We start from the raw sequence: 19,466 nt of genomic DNA, 5'->3' as shown, positions 1-19,466 counted from the left end.
TGTGAATTGGGAATTTCTCCATTGCGAGACTAATAAAGGATTTCCTATCTTATCTTCTGCATAAGAGCATGTCAAGTCAGTTGCCACGGCAACATACAAGACGTTTTTCTTGGAAGTGAATGGAGGGGGAAAAAAAAACCCCCGCACACAGCTAGGTGTTATGTGGTGTGTAGCCGTAGTGGTCCTATACAACAAATTGTATCAACAACAGATTTGCCTTCAAATAACACTCAGTTTGACTTTGGGCAATGCCCATGACCATTACATAATGTATATTATTGGATGTAGAATATGCTGTGAGCATTTTCTCTATGATGCCTTTCTTTCTTTGTGACCACAGCTTTGAAGCCCTTATGACTTCGGTCGTGTCCATATTCTGGTTGGTTGATTTATTTGATCGAGATGATGAGTCATCAGAGCGAGGCGGGGTTCTCCAGGTGGCGCGTTCCTTCAACAACCATCTGCTGAACTCTGCCGGCTAGACCGTCTGCAATACCGAAAGGTTCTTCGTGTGCAAACGGCAAAATGAATGAGGTGCAGAAAATGAGCCTTGAGAACGGGCAAGCGGTGAGTTTATTCTTTTGACATGGTGCAACATTACTGGATGTTCTGGATTTATTCATCATCTGGATTTATTGAACTAGAAGTGCCTTTAAAAGCTTTCAGCCTTTTAGGGTACGTTGAGGTGACATTCTTCAGTATCATAAACAATGCTCAGCAAAATGCAATTTGGTATTCTGCAGACACGCACTTGTAGTTTTCTCAAAATAGCAAATGGCTTCGTTTCTTCGACATTATTACTCTTGCAACGTTGAAGGCTTTTCACATGAGCTTGGCTTCTGCTTCCTGGAGATATGTTGTTGAAAAATGAACAGCCGGTATTGATTGAGGGACGTGACGGCAAAGAACTGGCCCTTAATTCAAATTTGGCAGTCATATCATGTCAAAGTGAATACATCAGACCTATATTTTTGTCATCTCACCGTCGCGAATCAAGTGATGACATTTCCATTTTGTTCAGTGCGCTGGAGGACTCACTTGTGAATGAACATAGACGGACGGTGTCTGTAAAGTCCCATTGTGTCATTTCAGGCGCAGCGACATAATCACGGCGATACCGCGGAGGAAGTTTGTCACCCATCCCAACAAAACGGGCGCGTCTTTGATGAGAGCTCTGCTCAGGCAGACGGAGGTGCTGCCCCGCGGGAGCGCCAGGAGGGACATGGCCGCCATAAAGTTACGGAAGACGAGAACACACGGGAGATGGAACAAAAGCTCAAGGAGAAAGAGAAAGAGGACGCGATAAACTGCCTTCTTCACGCGCTGACCGACGCCGAGATGGTCACCGCGTTTGTCAGCAAGTCGTGGATGGAGGCTTACGAGCAGCTGAAAATGACCTATGAGGATGACTCCAACAACATGCTGGCAGCCATAAATGCGGAGTGGCAGAAGTGGTGGGCCTACAGAGAGCAGGAGATGGCCGACCAGTTTCAGACTCAGTGGGAGAACATGCAGTGGCACATGGACGATATGGCGGCCCACTTCAAAACTGCGCTCGACGTCATGCAGAGGCACAATTTGGAAATGTCTGCACACTTCAGAAATGGAATGGAGAGGCTCCAACAGCACATGGGACGGGTCATCCAGGAAAAGGATGACTTGATTGCAGAATTGAGAAGGGAAAACGGCATTCTCGTAGCCGAGAACGGAGAGGTGTCGCATTTTGCAAATGAGACCGCGGAAGAGCAACAAAGTCTTCAAGCCTCAGAGGATCCCCTGAGGGCGGAGCAAGAGGCGACGATAGCCTCTGTTAATGCTGCCGAAGTAACGGGTAGCGATCCAAACCTGAATGCACAATGATGCACGTCGCTTCCAGTGGGACTCGTTGGATCTTACAAATGCATGGACAAAATTATTCATCCATTCACACGGGTGCAAGCTAATGAGTCATACAACGCGATGCCGTTTCCAAAGGAGACAACACGAACTGGGACCTGTTGGCAGCAAAGCCAAGGTGGAACAAATGGACTGAAAGTGCTTTGCACAAGGCCAAAAAGCTTTGAACAGCAGAAAAAACTGCCGACGGGACAATGGCCAACCCTGTTAGTCTCCGAAGCGACACTTTCGATTTGTTGGCAAATCTGTACATTGCCGTCTCCACTCAAAAGTTTCTTCCCTTCCCTGAAGGGGAACAACTGAAGACAGACATTGGCATGCATTAGTCAGAGAAATTGGACTATTAATCTGGTCCATTTAAGGGCGAGGACAGTAACCTCATGCGACTAGAAGGACGGTCACCAGTGGTTTTAGTCATCTTCACATTTGTCCTCAACACAAGCGGAAATGCACTTTTACGTCCGTGTTTGAAGAAAAGGCACCAAGTTGCCTTGGGAGTTCAATAATCGTCCCCATTGTCTTGAATACAATTGGGGATGCTCGATTAAGCCTGAAATTATTCCCCTACGGGAAAAGCTAGTTCCCGACCTTCAAGCTATGAACGTGGCCTATTTGATGCTATTCTGGCCACATCGTTCACAAGCAAGTTGATTTCATGTCGTCTGACGTGTTCCAATGAATCTTCAGCTTTTCGGACACGTTTTACATGACAGCACTTGATCCCGATGGCAGGGATCCTCAACCCAATGTTTGCTGCAGGAATAAATGTGTCTATGGGAATACCGTGAATTGGGAAATTCATGGGGAACAAACATATATATATATATATATATAAATCCTATAAAAAGCTATAAATGGGGATTCGACTGTATTTTAGTTTTCAGTCGGCACTTGGATCACAGTTATCAGTCAATGCACTGCCACGTCTTCTCAAAGCATCTCCCAGCGGCTGCTGTGGTTGCTACGCCAGACCTGATCGATGCTTCCTGCATTTATCCCGTCACAACCGCTGCTCTGAGGTAATAACCAGGGTGACCTCTTTCAAAAACACTCCCCCCCCCCCCCATTTTTTTCAGTTTTTTCAAACACCTCCTGATGTAGACACCGCCTGCCCACACGCAAGTCCGCCGACAAACACATGCTGCCTCTGGGCAAATCAGGACCCGAGTCAGCTATTGGAAATAAGGCAATGAAGGCAAAGCACTTGATATGCAGGCATCTGCTTTGTGGCTTATCTCCACTGCTCAACTGTGGTGAGCAATTGCCGCTTGGCCAGCCCCAGTGAAAAACCCCTCCCCATCCTCCACAGCCTCACCCACTTCCCATTTTGTCTCCGCTTTGCTTTTCTGCCTGCCCGGAAGGACATTATTGGAATCATTTACAATCATGTCAATTGTTAATTAAATGGATGATTTCCCCCTGGTGAAAGCTTGTTGAGTATATCTGAAGCTGGGAAAGATGTGTTTGTTAGAAAATAAGTCAAGCACCAAAACTACAGGAGTTGCCTGTTGGGAGGACTGCTTATTAAATGCATTTCAAGTGTCATGTTGCGAGTTTTGTGGATGTGGTTTTGATGGTTTTTTGTTTTGTCATGTTTTTCTGCTTTCCCTTTTGTCCGTGTCTGTCTAGGAGTTATTTTGTCCACCCGTGGATGTCAACCCGGTCCCTCGTGTCAACCAAGCAGCTCCCTGAGCGACTTGCCCCGATGTTCCTCATTGTTTCGTCACTTTGTGTTTGTATTCTGTTAATCCTCGTCAGTTCATTGCCCAAGTCGTATCTTCTTCCCTGTTCCTGCCCTTCCCCCCCGAGTCATGTCTGCTTTCCTTTGGACACTGTTCATTTATTTTGGTTTATTCCAAATGCCTCCCCCCCACCACTCCCTATTTAAATGTTTTAGTTGAGACCACAGCTGCCTTGCCTCCCTGCTTCCCTGCATTTGAGTCCTCATCCATCACTCCCCTTGACAGAATGAACTGACCACAAATGGACTCTGCAGAAGTGGAGGAGATAAAGTGTGTTTTTTTGTGTGTTGTTTCAGGACCTGGCTTGCGCCATGAACAGCCTGACTGCACACCTGGACATGTTCTGTGCCCGGTACCTTCCCACTTGGCAGCGGCGCAGAATATCCTGCAGCTGCTCTCCATCCCTTCTCCGGCAGTGCACATCCTGCGGCCGCCGTGTGACCCTGCTCCAGAGGTGTTACAACTCAACCGAAAAAAGAAATCACATGGTACAAAAACAAATTTGGTTACACCTTCTCATAATTGGGGATGTGGCTGTGGTCAGAATTAATATTCGGACATGAAATCGGAGTCAGGATACACATGTACCAAGTGCCTCCGATTAACAGCAAATAAAGTTCAGATGTTCTTGTAGGCTTTTCTGAACCAGTGTTTATTGCAGTTGCAGAGAAAATTCTACAACATATTGTGGTGCAACTTGCTCTACATAAATTCTGAATGTATTCAATTGGGCTATGCATGTGCCGGTGCAGAGCTGAAAGCCGACTGGCCACTTATTTCCAGTTCATAGCCACACAATAACTTTTGGATCTCTGACAGCCACCACAGCGCTCACATCGATCATGCACAAGCGCCAATGCACCTGTGCAGCAGTAAATCAGCTAGCTAGCACACAGCCTATGTTTAGTTCGTTCAATGTCACGAGGCCGGGCGGCTGTATATCCTTGGTGTCAGCATTATGTGAGGGTGGTCATGTTCCCTCTGTTGCTCACACGACCCGATTTCTGACGATGGGCTTGAATGTTTGTTTCTTCTCACGAGTTGCAAATAGCAAAAGATGATGTGCCTGGTGAGCAATTTAAGCCAAAATGTATCATGCGTGTTGTCGTGCGTGACTCACCAGCTGTAAAAAAAAAAAAAACTTGATGTATTTGTGTTGACCTAACAAAAAAAAATGGTATGGGACAAGTAAAAAGCAGGGTTTTTGAATGCAGCAATCAGCGGTGGCGCATTTCACGATGCTGGCACGAAAGATGAAAACTGCGCGCGCGTGATTGCTAATTGCTGCATTGTAGGCCGCCTCTCTTCTACCTCCACCGTGACACGCCAATTCATCAGAGATCACAGGCGGATCGAACCAATGGCTCCCGTCTAAGCCCGCCGCTGACAAATATCCCCCCCCCAAAATCCTTTCTTGCAGTCTGCTGCCTTCAGCCTGCATACGACTCATTAAGCCAGCTGACTGTCACTCGTCAACGCTGCAATCTGGCATTGGATCTTGATGCAAAGGGGAAATAAAAAGTTTGACGTTTTTATTCACGGGTGGATCTGCGACTAAAAGTGTATTACGATGAGGTGCGACTTTTGCCGGCAACCAGCCACCTTCTCTCTCAACACCCCATTGCTTGGCCTAATAAGGGACGGAATACGCTCACTCCCAAAGCTCATTTTTACTCGCCGACCGTCTACTTCCATCCTGTATTCCCAGGTAGTGTCTGTTATTAAGCAAATGAGTTGCTGCTCCATAACTTTGGCCATCGGATGGCTGTGATTGAAGGTTAATGCTCAATGGCAAATAAGACCTTGGCAAACCACGCATGAGGCCTTGCACGTGTTTCAGGGTTACGCAATTGACTCGTATGTGTGTACGAGGAGTTTTTTTTACAAAAGTGATATCCTGTCTCATGCACTCCCAAATTATTTCACCGTATATTTAGCCTGCGCTCATTGAGGCTCGCTATGCATTCAACATGTCATTCTTTTGAAAAGTTGGATCAACGCACGCGGTCTATTCAACTTGAAACTGCATTCCTCTTGCTGATACACACTCGAAAGGATGGAATACGAGAGCTGGCTTTCTGTGCGAGCGCCAGTCTCCACGGTGAAGCCCGTTCATTCACGGGAATAGTCGGAAGCCAGCGAAGAAATGCATTCATCAGTTTAAAGAGGTCAAGTGCGCAGCCGCGTATGTGTATTAGTGGTTATCATGTCTGCCACACCGTCAAAAGGTTTCTGAGATAGAGATCGAGATGGAAAATGGTGCACTTCCCTTTTCTTTGCAAGGCACCGTTTTTGAAGAAATCTTTCAGAAAAAGCAAACTCCCAAAGAGTTGGCGCCCTATGAAATGAAAGACATTTCAAAAATGTTCAAGGTAGCTTTTGTCAAAGATCATGCACGCACAAAGTCTTTTTGTCCGCTTAACTCACTCATGACCTGGTCTTCTTGATAATATTTATGACTAACGTCAAAGGAAGGACCCTGCGAAGGGTAAAAGGTGTTCAACATTTAATCAGAATCAAGACATCTGTGGTGGCTTGCGGGAAACATTAGCGCTGGTAAAGTCCGTTCTTTTCAGAGACTCCCAGTGTCTGCAAAGAGAGTACCCGGACAAATGATACGCGTATCTATCTTGTTTGTCGAAGGTTAACCGGTGCATTTGAAGAGCTCCTTAGCCAGGCTTGATGGAAGCTGCTCTTTGTCTTCGGTGTGTCAAACATGACAAGGATGAAGAAAAAAAAAAACCAGGCGAAATCCTTAAGGCAAGGCACTGCCAACAGACATTGTGCTTGGCTCGCTGCCCGGTACCATGAGAAGATGCTTTCATTTGGAGCAGCTTTAGCCGCTCCACGGGAGGTCGAGGGGGAGCATTCAGTTGTTCTTCTCACACCAGAAAAATCATTCATTGAATATGAAATGTGTGTTTTGTTTTTTGTTTTTGTCAAAAGCTACAGTTAACTCTCACATGAGCGCAAAAATGATCCTGTTTGGTCATCACAATATCTTAGAATATACATGTGTTTATTGATGAATATTCCAATAGAATTTATGACCTTGACTCAACTCCATGCACCAATTGTCTATACTGAGTGTTGTGGCTCAGGGTTTGACTCTGGAGGAGAGGCGGGCCGCACCTTGCGGTGATCACCTACCAAGCACAAAGAGAAAAAACGGCCGTTCGAACTCATATTAGTTCTGAATGTACGAACAATTTAGGGACTTAAATGAACCTTGCATGCATTATTTTAGAATCTGGGAGCAATCCGTAGCTAGCATTATCCAGGAAGGACAGAATACTGATTTCAACCTCGAATTTCTGAACCGTTGAGGTCCAGCGCGAGGATGGCAGCACGTAGCAAATCAGAGGCTGATGTTTCAGCGCAGAGATTATAGTGGCTGCTCTCGGCTAATGCAGCACTCGAATTTGAGTTTATCAACCTACAGCGCATAAGCTCCACCTTAGGTGGTCCCCGACGAAGCCAATTACAAAAGGAACGCATAGGCATCCTCTCAACGACAATATGGATGACTTAACATTGTCTCTTATCACATTTCAAACATGCTGTTCTGAATAGCAAAAACGGGTTCTTAAAAAAAAAAAAAGGGATCGCCAAATAGGGAGCATTGTCTCCAAGCTCAAGAGACGGTGGGATTGATGCCTTGCACAATGACACCTCAGCAGTAAACAGGCCTAGCATCTCTCCAACAGTCATTGCCATTTTTTGACCCTCTGGTTGCAAAGATTGCTTCTTTTTTTTTTTCCATCAATGAGCTATATGCCTCCCCCATTCACAAAAGTAACTTCTCTTTCCATCGCACACTCCCATCTTCTCCCATTTGCTAGATAAAATGAGCTTGCCACAGCAACATCAATACTTTTGGCCGGGAAGTCCAAACATTTTTCATCTCCAAATAGTGAGCAAGATGAGAAAGAAATTGGACCTAAGAAAGATGCCCCAACCTAAAATAGCAGCCTGGGTTCACAATCAGGTCATGTGTTAAATATGGCCCCTTACCCAAAACTGAAGTTGAAGGTAAACAAAACAATTTCAAAGGGGGTATTTAACTCGCCATTGCACTTCTTTCAAAAAGCCGAGGAAAGGAAATAACTGGAGACTATCCCACTAATTAATACACCACAGCAGCGTCGAAGCGTAAAACCGTCACATCTGCAAATCGGCTTACTCAGTGTAGGAAGAAGAGCATCTTTGTTTTGTTTTTTGTTTTTCAGTGGCTTTCCTGTCCAACTTAGGCAATACTTAGCATTTTACTCATCATGTTCAAAGATGTTGTCACAACAGCAGACGAAATGTCCCCATACTGCGGACAATTTGTCACCAGCGGTGTCACATCATGCATTGGCGATTTGATGGCTTCTTTTATGCGGCATCGAGCAGGAATACGCAGCTGCCTCCGTTGTCGGCGAGTCATTTTCATCCGGAAAGATTTAGGACCGAAGCTCAACTCAAAACTCAAGTCAAGGTCAGTGCACGAGCTACTCTTTGGCCTTTGCGGCTGCTCTGTTTGTGCTTTCAGAGCGTCAGCGTGTGGATGTGCGTGTCATGTGCGCGCATGCACTTCAATGACAACAACTTCATGGACGACGCTGATTCGACATAACGAGGACCCCTGGAGATGTAGGAGGACACAAAGAAGTGCAGGGGGGTCAAACAACTGCTTTTGGTTTCGTAATTCTTGAGGTGCTTCGAATATGTTGACGCTAGGTCGGTACGGAGCCAGAGGGCTGCCATTGAAGTTTGGGCATTCAAAAAAAAGTCTAGGCACTTGGCTCACTTACCCATGCACCGGTAAATCAAGTCCATTTTAACAGACACAGAATTAATATTTAACTAGAAACAGCCTCAGTATGCAAACATTTTTAAATATTTTCATTTCAATTTTTTTTTTTTTTTGCATTCAAAAAGCAAACAGTCCGTCTTTCAACCGAGCCACTTGATTTTGTGTCAAGGTCTTGGCTTATAAGCTTACATCAGAATGTATATGATTAAAATTTGCTGTGAATGGTAAAGAAGAAAACTTTCTTGCGATGGGTTGTAAATCTCAGTATTTTGATGGAACAGTCGGTTGGATACATGTTATCCGGTAGTAGCAGGACGAAATAGTGTGTTAGTGTGCCTTTTTGAATGTGTCAACAGCAGCTGAGGGCTTGTGTATGTGCACAGGAATTGATGAATTCCGGGTGCGCCCCACCCGTCTTGATCTTGTGGCCTCAATATTTGCGCTTTGATAATGTGACGTTTCCGCATGACACCAACTTGCAGAAGCAATAACTAAGGGAAAGGCTTGTCTAGGTGCACGGTATGCCATGAATGTCTGAAAGAGAGAGGGCGGCCCGCCTTTCTTTTTGCTTTATTATGGCTTACGAATGGCAGTGTACTTTTTTTGTTTTGAGGTGGGGGCGGGGCAATAGCGTCAATTTGTTTATTTCAATCCAAGCTGTCAAAGTGAGGTACGGGTTTAGAAATATTTGTAGGACAGTAAATTCCTCTCCACCGCAGATTCCGGGTTCACGGTTCTGCTATTTTACATTTATTTTTGTGCCGTTCCTAACGCTCACATTGTTCTCAATTTTGCCTATTCAGGGTGTATTTCTAGGCTTGACCATCGCTCTGAGATGAATTTGAATTCTTAAAAAGTGAATATCTTGGAAAGATATTTTGTAAATCATTCCTCCCATGGAGACGACTTCGATTTATGGCACATCATTTTCATATGCACACTATCTACTCAGGTCTCGAGAAAAGTGACGAGACAACAAGGAACACCTGGGCAAGACTGATTGGCCCACACAAGGGACCCGGATCATGACACAGATAGAAATTTCACATGGCCTAATCAAAAGAGGATTCCCTGACTTCTGCTTTTGGTAGCTAATCACTCTTGTGCAACCTTCTGGACGTAAGTTGCAAATTATTGGCTGCGGCAGCTGGCCGCTTTTCAAAGATGCCTTTAGGTTGATGTTTCCTATGCACGGACTCCCTAATTACAGCCTTCTTACTCTAATGATGTGGCTTTCAGACCGCTATCTGCCGAGGAAGAGCCACAAATGCGCCTACACTTTTGACTCCACATTCTCAAACACTCACAACCCGGACTGGCCCAGTGTGAATGAATCTTCGGAGCCGTGAGCAAACCAGCGTGTTAGCGGAAATTGGAGATGGAGGCGCGTGGGCTGCCGGTGCACATGTGTCACCCCGCATGAAATCCATCAAGCCCTTTGTGGGCACCGGTGGAAAATATCAGCGAAGGTAGGAACTTGCGTCGGAGGGAGAATTGTGACTCGCGAACATTGGTGACACGCAAAAAGAAAATGGATCATTTCTTCAAAATGTATGAACATAATACCGCTCATCCACATGCTGCCCATGACACACATTTCCATACAAATGAAAAACTTTTTTTTTAATAGTGTGGCGGTGGACTGTTTTTTTAAATTCCATTTCTGCAACCATTCTTGGAACAATGTCAATATGCAATGTCATTTCCTTCCCTGTGATGACATAAGAACATTGGATTGGATTCGATAATCCTGCCGGTTATCAAGTTCTAATTAGCTTGTGTTTCAACTTTTGGCCAAAGGGCTGCAGAAATGTCAGAAGGATCCTCGGTACATTTTGGGCGTGAATATGTATAAAACATTCTGCCAACTCTTGGGTTGGAATCAGCCTGCATAAATCTCTTTGATGATGATCGCCATTGAAACATCTGCTGGCTCAATGAAACTCATTCGGCAAGGCAATAAGATGTCTGGGCCGGCGTATGCTAATGGCCTTGCAAGTTGCTCAAAAAAGTTTGCCGCAAAATAATTGCTGCGGTGTGACGATGGCATTTATGGATTGGGAGGATTGTCTCTGATGGAGCCATGCTGGTTGTGTTGTTGCTCCCTCGAATGTGCGATGATTCTCCCTCAGCGTCTAATCAGGTCACTTAGATGAGCCGTTGAAGGCACAACTTCCTTTGAGCCCTTTTCAAGGTGGTGTAAATTGTAATGGACATCCGAGCGTTACCAGGAGTTAATTTCTATCGTTTACAGACTGCATGTGTGACAATATCGAGGTAAATCCTGTCAGGGCCTCACAGTGCAACGCGGCTTATCGCAGATAATGAGTGCTCGGAAAGTAACGCCACAGACTGTTTTCTATTTCCAGCTAACAAACATATCTGTGTAATTGGTTCAGTGCGGAAGATGGCGCCTCAACGTTTGGGCTTTCAAACGTTGTAAAAAATGGATGAACTGTAAAAAAGTCGGGCGGCCCGGTAGTCCAGTGGTTAGCACGTCGGCTTCACAGTGCAGAGGTACCGGGTTCGATTCCAGCTCCGGCCTCCCTGTGTGGAGTTTGCATGTTCTCCCCGGGCCTGCGTGGGTTTTCTCCGGGTGCTCCGGTTTCCTCCCACATTCCAAAAACATGCATGGCAGGCGGATTGGACGCTCTAAATTGTCCCTAGGTGTGAGTGTGGGCGTGGATGGTTGTTCGTCTCTGTGTGCCCTGCGATTGGCTGGCAACTGATTCAGGGTGTCCCCCGCCTACTGCCCGGAGACGGCTGGGATAGGCTCCAGCACCCCCCGCGACCCTAGTGAGGATCAAGCGGTTCGGAAAATGGATGGATGGGCTGGATGTAAAAAAGTCACAGCCATCTCGAATTAAGAGAAGGCAAGAAATCGGGATTGTGCTGAATTGTTCTGTCGTCAAGGAAATATTCATGACACACAACGACCTTTGGCCACGTCAAGCGCCAGCCGTTATTAAGATCAGTTCCGCTACAATGCTGAGGAGACTGATTTGATGACCAGAAGTATGTCTTGTAACAAAATTAAGATCATTGATTTCCTAATGCGCGGGGGGAAGACATTTCTATCCTCATTGATTGTTTGTCTCTTCCAGTTTGTTGATGATTCCAATTGAAGAAGTGGCGAGAAGAGCGAGGTGGACGTCCATCACTACGAAGGGGGGGTGCACATAAAACAATCAAAATGATGATCTCTTTTTTAATCACACAGCTCGCACTGCACTGCACTTTTGTGCCTAATCATAGTTTGTTTGTTTTTTCAGTGTGGTCGTATTGCCCCTTTGTAGAAAAACACCAGCAGTGTTGACATTTTTTGTTTTTGTGTGTTTTTCGTGAAGAAAAACATCAAGTAAATGTTTTTTACAAAGTCCCAACGTTTGCATGAGTAGGCCTATGAACACCAGCACGCACGAGTTAAATTTGAGTTAGTACAGGGCGGTGAAAAGCCTTCGACTCCCTGCGGCCCACTGCTGGCTAAGCCTCCGTTAATTCCACTAACCACCTTGGCCATCTTTTCTCCAGTCATCATTAATCATCTCTCTGCCCCCCCCCCCCCCCACCTCCATACCCCGCCCCCCTCCCCTCCATCCTCTCCTTCATTTTCTTCCTCGTCAGTACGTTTGCCGTCCTCTGTAGGCACACTCTTCCAGCATTCCGGGCAGATCCTGCAAAGAGGAGATAACACCAGCATGCCTGATGGCCATAAAGTTGACAAAGAAGCCACCACAGAAGAAATATACAGAAGCGTCAGCAGTTATATTCACACTGTAAGCTACGAAGCACTTCGAGCCATTTTTTACAGTACATCACGTTAAAGTTATTAATCCAGCGGTTTTGTTAATGGCTTCACCTTAAAAGAGTACAACAGACTTTGTTCTGTGGAACCTTTATGGTCAATTTAAGCTTCTTTGTCCATTATAAACTCTTCATTGCCGCGGTGTCCCTCTTAAGGTCGTCTTTGCTTCTTCTAATTAGGATGTGCTGAAGCCCATCCCGGTCCGACTTCAGGCGAGAGGCGCCAGCCAGTCGCATTGAGACAAACACGGTCAGGAGAATATAAGGCCTTCAATTGACATACAGTAATATGCACGTTTTGGGGAATGTGGACGGGATATCATCCAAACTCCCCACGGGAAGGCCGGAGCCCAGAACACGTAACCTCCGAAGAGTGGGTCCACAATGCCGTCCGTCCTCAATTTGCTCTAATCTGAGCTATTATTTGCTCGGAATGAATATGTGGTACAGCGGTGGATAAGGAAATCGATGATTTTGGATAATGGGAAAAATATATATAATACTGCACACGGTATAGCGCTGTTTATGGTATAAGAGGAAGGCAATATGTCAGGGGCCATCTGTGAGATGAATTATTGAATTAAGTGCCATATTGCAACACTTGGTCAGGCCCACATTTCTGCTCTGAATCCACATGGCGCTTTGTTCTTTTTCTGCGGTGCATTTTACTGGCATTACTGCCGGGTTTACTCAAATGCATGTCAGAGGAAAGGAAATTCCATTTGCGCTGTTTCAAAATGTTTGTTTCTAAATTTTCATGCATGATCCTGGACCTGGACGACTTAATATTCTGGCTCCACTTTCTCAGCTCTTATCCAAACAAAAATGGGTCTCAGTGGCTACTCCAATCCCCCATCAGCGGCGTTGTGTCATCCCACAGTGGCTGCTCGACCTGCTGCCAAGTCGCTAATGAGGTCAAATCACCAATTACACAGTCAGTTTAACCCAAGAGTGTCGGACATGGATCAGATCGCGGAGGGCACACCATTCCAAATCCCCGACACCCATAAAGTGGCATTTCACATCTTCTGTCCATTTAGACAAGCTTGGAAATGTGAAAAATGCGGATTAATAGAGCGCGGCCCAGCAGACATGTTAGTTCACAGATAGGGCAGTTGCTCCTCCTGGGCTCAGATTAATTGCTGGGTGGATCAAGACATGACTGACAGACAAGATGCGGCACTCTGATGAATATGGAGCAAAAATCAACATTTTGTCATGTTAAAATAGAGAAACACCGACACCATCCCCCCCCCCCCCCCCCCACACTGTACAGGTTGGGGTACTCTAAGTACTCAATAATACAACATGCCGATACTTGATTATTTCTCTCTCTCTCTCTCAGAGAGATTGGCATCTTTGCTGTGTTGGCCAATCATCCTAAAACGTTTTGTATTATAAGGCATCAGAGTCTGCAACATACCACAAAATTTGGGCCCAGACATGTACAGCTCTGTTCAAACCTCAAAACCGCTGTGCCTTTGTGGCATGATGGAGAAAGAAAAGTGAAAAGGCATGATTGTAGTTAATTGCAAAGCCGAGAGGAGAAGGGTAAGGGTGGACTAAATCCCACATCCATTAAATCAGTCTTTGCAACAGATTAGCCAGAGCCTAATATATTCGTGGAAAATAGTTTAGAGATTTCCCACTCCCCCATGTCTTCACAAAGTGACCACGACACCTGTGCAGTCTCCCTCAAGCCAGACGATTGTGTGAGAGCTAACAGGTCATCCTCGGGGATGGCATGTAATTAAGATAATGGTTTTAGAAAATAAGAAGGGGTGCTAATTGGCAGTATTGCTATTGTTATGCCTTTCCTGAACGTTACTTTTTTTCTTGCATTTGATGGGCTGAAGCGGCTACTTAGCTCGGCATTAAGCATGCGTCAGACATCTTAACTCCACTTTCAGTCCCTGTGTATGGCTTGTGTGTGTGTGTGTGTGTGTGTGTTGCATGTGTGCAATATTAAGCTATTTATTGTAGTAAGATTTGCTTATTCCATATTCAGTGTTTAAGCAAAACTTGTTTGTGTCCATATGCAGAGGTTCATTGTTATATCTGAAGGAAAAATGTAAATAAATATCAAAGTTGGCCCGCTAGTTTGTACAAGTTTTTAATTTTGACCCACTGTGTATTTGAGTTTGACACCCCTGGCTTAGAGCATGATTCGGCTTTTCCTCTCTCTGCAATTGATGTTTTTGTGCCTTTCCTTGAAATGACTTTCGCTGATTGGTTAAAAGGTTAGAGTGGCACCTGTTGCCTTGGAATGCACTCCAGGGCCGAGAAATGTGTTTTCATGGAGCTGGTGTTATTTGTGTGGACAGATTGGTTTTTAGTGGTTTCTTCTTCTTCTTTTTTTTTTCATCCCCCAAAGGGGAAACGTGTTTTTAAAAAAAACGTACACGTGGTCATAGCTCGAGGCTAGTTCATTTAACTGTGTTATTTTAAGCAGATAAAGTTTTCTGTGAATGCTAACCGGTAACAATAGCATACATTAAGCAAGATTGAGATAGAAAGCCTGTCTCTGCAGTCCCTGTTAATATATCTGAAGATGGATATTGTCTGCTGGGTGCCAAGACTATTTTTGGAGCCCCTGACTCCCTCTGATCATGCTTTTTCATCCGGCGGGAGAAGCCAGGGCACTCACTGGAGGGTCAGGGATACGTCCGAAAATCAACACAACGAATACAGAATCCCTGCTTGCTTCAGTATTTTTGCCACTTTTTCTTTTGCGTTTTTCTGCCTACCTCCTCATTCTGCGACAGCTTGAAATGACTTCTGCGGTTCACAAGGATGTACGCGCGAGCCCATGCACCTGCCTCGGCTCTTGACTGAGACAATCGCGTTGCACGCGTACGATTTGATTTGCCACTTTCAAGTTTTCGCTGTGCGTGTGTGAGGATTGTGGCGCATTGCCTGTGAATGAACGTGCGCGCTAGAGGAGGAGGAGGAGGAGGAATTAGAAGGGGGCGGGAGGGGTGATGGGGGGGCTAAACGAGAACTCGGCTTGGCTGCGGAGACTCTTACTTGACAGTGCACAGCAGCAGACCGATGCGCACACTCGACATCGTCGGATTTTCTGCAGCAGCACCAACATCCACCAAGAAAAAAAATCCCAACTTGTTTCCCCTCGCTGCAGGATCTTTACGCGCGGCGGTGCCGACATGTTGAGGATGCTGAGATGAGCCTTGCGCGGCTCTCCATGCTGCCGAAACCTCTCCTCCTCCTCCTCCTCCTCATCTTCCTCCTCCTCTCTTCCTCCTGATGAGGGGAGCAAAGAGGACGAAAACAAGGCTGCCTCATGTGTTCTTTTCCGAAAAGAAGATGGCAAAGGTGGAGCGATTAGAGCTGGGCTCATGACGGAACCAGTAATCCTTTCAGTGCACCAAAGAGATTTGGAAACGTTTGGATGGAATTTGGGCGAGTGTCTGCTACGAGAACTGTTTTTGGTCTTGTATGAAACCGGCGATTAGTTGCTGCCACACATTCTTCCCTAATGACTGCATCGAGGAGATTGATTTGAAAGGGGCGAGTGGTTTCTCTGCGCAAATTTCCCCTAAAACTCACCTCTTGTTTTCTCACCTCAAGTACTCCACATCTAAATGGAATTAGTTGAGTCTGCGGCCGTTTGTGAAAGGAACAGACATGGTACATGGACACAGCTTCCATCACGGTAAGCGAAGTCGGTTTTAATTGTTTGAAATTGACCAAATATGAACTGTGAATGTAGAATGATGACCTTGTTTTTATTTTTTACATACACATCGGTTCAACAGAATTGTGGACCCCCAAAATGTATTTGTCTGAAATATAATACATTTTTGGAACATCTCTGTTAAAAATACAATGTGTGTGTGTGTGTGTGTGTGTATGTGTGTGTGTGTGTGTGGTTTTAACTTTAACCGTTTGGCATTTTACTGATGAAAATTTTACCCTATTGCTGGCATGTTTTCTGTGATGAATCAACACTTTGTGGAATTGCCACTAACCGTAGCAATGGAGATTGGTCCATCCAAGCTGTATTTCTCATTGCAGTTGTCGCAAGTCTTCTCCTCCTCGGCTTGTCCGGCGCAACAAAGAGAGGCACATCAGGTAACCACCGCAAAGGTTTCATTTGCGTATTACAGTAACAATATGGAATTACGACCAAATATTATTTTGTGGTTTGGTCGCTGTAATGAGGAAAACAGTGTGTCTCGCGTTCCCACGGCCACCCCGTGCACCTAATAAGTGGTCTGTAACATTGGGGGTGGACCAGCAGAACACCTGTCACCTTATATTACTAGTTTTCGCGTGGGTGCTGCTGTTCAAAGCTTTGTGCTGTGCTCTACCAACTATCTGAGGTCATTTTATTGAATTACGTGTGCTCCAAAATAGTTAGCGGCCCTTGCAATTTGTTTTGCAGTGAAAAACAATTCCGGGGTGAAGCCAGCTGGTCAGTGTGGAACGTGGGTGAAAGAATCAGAAGGAGGTCTCTTCACTTCTCCCAACTACCCAAACAAATACCCACCGGATACGGAGTGCGTGTACATACTTGAAGGTAACGCTCCTCTCTACTGTTGTACAAATGGCTAAGCGCCAAGGCGCAAAGGAGCCGAAGCAAGTTTAGCTTCATTCTGCCCCTTCTTGCGGTCATTCTCTCCAACCTTGTCTTTCAGCCCCGCCAAGGCAGTGCATCGAGCTCCACTTTGAGGAGCACTATTCGATCGAGTCCTCTTGGGAATGTAAATTTGACAACATCGAGGTTCGCGATGGACCTTTCGGCTTCTCTCCCATGCTCGGACGCTATTGCGGTCAGCACAGCCCGCCGGATATCAGGAGTGGCGGCCGCTACCTGTGGATAAAATTTGTTACGGATGGCGAATTGGAGGCGGTGGGATTTTCAGCCAGTTACAACTTCACTGCAGGTACCGTAAGTTCACTTGTTCCTGTTACTGCACGCCTCAAAGCTGAATAACAACTATCATCCAGGGACTGCCTGGTGTAGAATTATCGATCGCCTGTCTCTTTCCATTGGCTATGTAGTATTATTGGCTGAGTGCTTCTACGACTGGTCTGGCTCTTTGTTCTCCTTCTATCTTCCTGCATCTGGAGTCATGTGGAGAAGTGTCAGTTCATTTTCAATGTGGGGAAAAAATGAAGTGGGACATTATATTCACTATAAATCAGTAGGCAGTAACCTTACATGCCAGAACAACCTACAAGCAGGCTTGCGGGAGCAAAGCTACCCAGATGGAAGGAGAAGAGAGATTTATTTTTAAGGTATTAGTGAGGGTTGGTGGTGAGTCCTCTCTTTTGGTGACATTAACCCAGCGGGTATGGATGATGGATGTCACATGATACATTTGGGAACTGTAGCCCATATGTAAAAAGTCAGTCTATTAGTTTGCGTAGGTTTCAAAGTGCAAGAAGCACAGTTTCGCCAAAGGCTGATGGTGTCGGGCAGACAGGCCACCAAAGTCATATCATTAGAAATTGATTCATTTCAAGAAATCTTTTTCCAACAAGAAAAAAGGGGGGAAAAAACAAAAGAGTCATTGCATCTAGATGCTATAAAACATCTTAACCGTGTCCTTGAAGTACCGGTAATTAAAGAATCTCCCCTGCTTATGTTCGTGTCTGGCATCTCGAGCTGCTTTATTCACCATTCTAATTCACACAGCTTGCCTCTGTTGAATCAATGAGGAGAAAAAGGCAGTAACGTTGTCATGAATCAGCTGCCTTTATGCTCCTTGGCTTGTTTTTCACAGCTCTGCAGACTGCTTCGATACTTACACTGCATTGTCCTCTCGCTCTTAACTGCTTCTTTACATCGGCTACAGAGAGTTCATCAAAATGTCCGTTGTTGATACTGATTTCAAATAACACTGGGTCGTTTCTAATTTACTTCATGGAATACCGATCAAGGTAGCACGGTGTTCGACTGGTGAGTGTGTCAGCCTCACAGTGCAGAGGTGCAGGGTTTGATTCGGGCTCTGGCCTTCCTGTGTGGACTTTGCATGTCTCCCCGTGCCAGCGTGGGTTTTCTGCGGGTACTCCAGTTTCCTCCCACATTCCCAAAACACGCATAGCAGGGTCATTGGGCGCTGCAAATTATCCCGAGGTGTGAGTGAGTGCGCGAATGGTTGTTTGTCTATGTGTGCCCTGCGATTGGTTGACAACCAGTTCTGGGTGTCCCCCGCCTACTGCCTGAAGACGGCTGGGATGGGCTCCGGCACGCCCGCGACCCTCCTGTGGAGAAGCGGATTAGAAAATGGATGGATGGATGAAAGATGACTGAAGAATTTTGCTCCATGCGTCATTTAGTGGTAGGTTGCGTATGTTCTTCTTTTACGTCCTATTAACTTTGCTGTGTGGTTTTCCCTAGTGCGGTACCTTCACTTTGTCGAAATAACCCCCTGCCCCCTTCAATTCTGCTTGTTTATTTGATAGCACATGGTTTGCATTAGTTCGATGATACAAAAGAAAGCTCTTTTTCAAACTTCATTTTTTGTTTGTGGCATCCAACGCGAGGTGGGACCCAGGACAGCGCAGCGGTTAGTGGCGGCCTGATCAATTGTGTCCATGTTTGGCATTGGTCGCTAAGCTCCCGAACACCAATTTTCGATGGAACCAAAAGCTCTTGCTATGGGAAACTCCGCTATTCGACTGTTGTCACGACGACACCGCTTCTGAATTGAACGTTTTTCTGTTTGATAACCGACGTCTGTGCATGTGCCTCGTGATCGACTGCGACCCACCTCTCGCCCGAAGTTAGCTGGGATCGGCTGCAGCTCAACCGTGACCCCAATAGTATATATGAGATATCGGAGATGGAGGCGTGGATGGGTCATGTGAAACTCCGAAGCTCCACCTGGACTGGGAATCATGAGAGCATAAAAGGAATGGAATTACAGTGAGGATTACAGATGGATGAGACTATCATAAAGAGGCTGGGACCTTAAGATTGGACCTTGATAGGCTCAAGCCGGACAATTGAAAATTGAATCGAAGAAATTGACTCTTCGCTGTCTGCAGGTGCTGACCAAAGCGGCTCCACTGCAAAGAAAGTAAATTCGCCGCTCACTTTTACTTTTCATTCCCATCATATACCTGGCATATAAATGTGTGGATCGAAACCGAGTCCATATGTTTCTTTCGCTTTGACCTTCACGGATGGAGCTTTGTCAAACAACTGCGTAAAACCCTACCTTGACAACAAAGTGCCATGGTGTTATTCAAGCTAC

General features: G+C 45.7%; 2 protein-coding genes across 6 annotated transcripts in view; both read left to right on the top strand.

Annotated features, from left to right (window-relative positions):
* The first annotated feature begins 299 nt into the window (after positions 1-299).
* Positions 300-2,934, top strand: LOC147186773 (uncharacterized). Its single transcript, XM_086102169.1, has 2 exons — positions 300-567; positions 1,093-2,934. The coding sequence occupies exons 1-2, from the start codon at positions 526-528 to the stop codon at positions 1,858-1,860; spliced, it is 810 nt and encodes a 269-aa protein (XP_085958295.1). The 5' UTR covers positions 300-525; the 3' UTR covers positions 1,861-2,934.
* Positions 2,935-15,274: 12,340 nt separating this feature from the next.
* Positions 15,275-19,466, top strand: part of neto1l (neuropilin (NRP) and tolloid (TLL)-like 1, like) — a 31,096-nt gene continuing 26,904 nt past the window's right edge. For all 5 annotated transcript variants that reach the window (XR_015099055.1, XM_086102415.1, XM_086102413.1 and 2 more), the window contains exons 1-4: positions 15,275-15,913; positions 16,276-16,332; positions 16,646-16,780; positions 16,899-17,147. Coding sequence is in view for 4 of the 5 variants with exons in the window: in XM_086102415.1 (XP_085958541.1) it covers positions 15,886-15,913; positions 16,276-16,332; positions 16,646-16,780; positions 16,899-17,147 (469 nt within the window). In the remaining variant the exon portion in view is untranslated. The remainder of the gene's footprint in view (positions 15,914-16,275; positions 16,333-16,645; positions 16,781-16,898; positions 17,148-19,466) is intronic.

The sequence above is a fragment of the Hippocampus guttulatus genome, chromosome 21 (genome assembly GCF_054856545.1).
Source record: "Hippocampus guttulatus isolate MCC_2025c chromosome 21, RoL_Hgut_1.0, whole genome shotgun sequence".
NCBI classification, from domain to species: Eukaryota; Metazoa; Chordata; class Actinopteri; order Syngnathiformes; family Syngnathidae; genus Hippocampus; species Hippocampus guttulatus.
The sequence above is the reverse complement of the archived record's forward strand: the minus strand, read 5'-3'. Positions and strand labels throughout refer to the sequence as shown.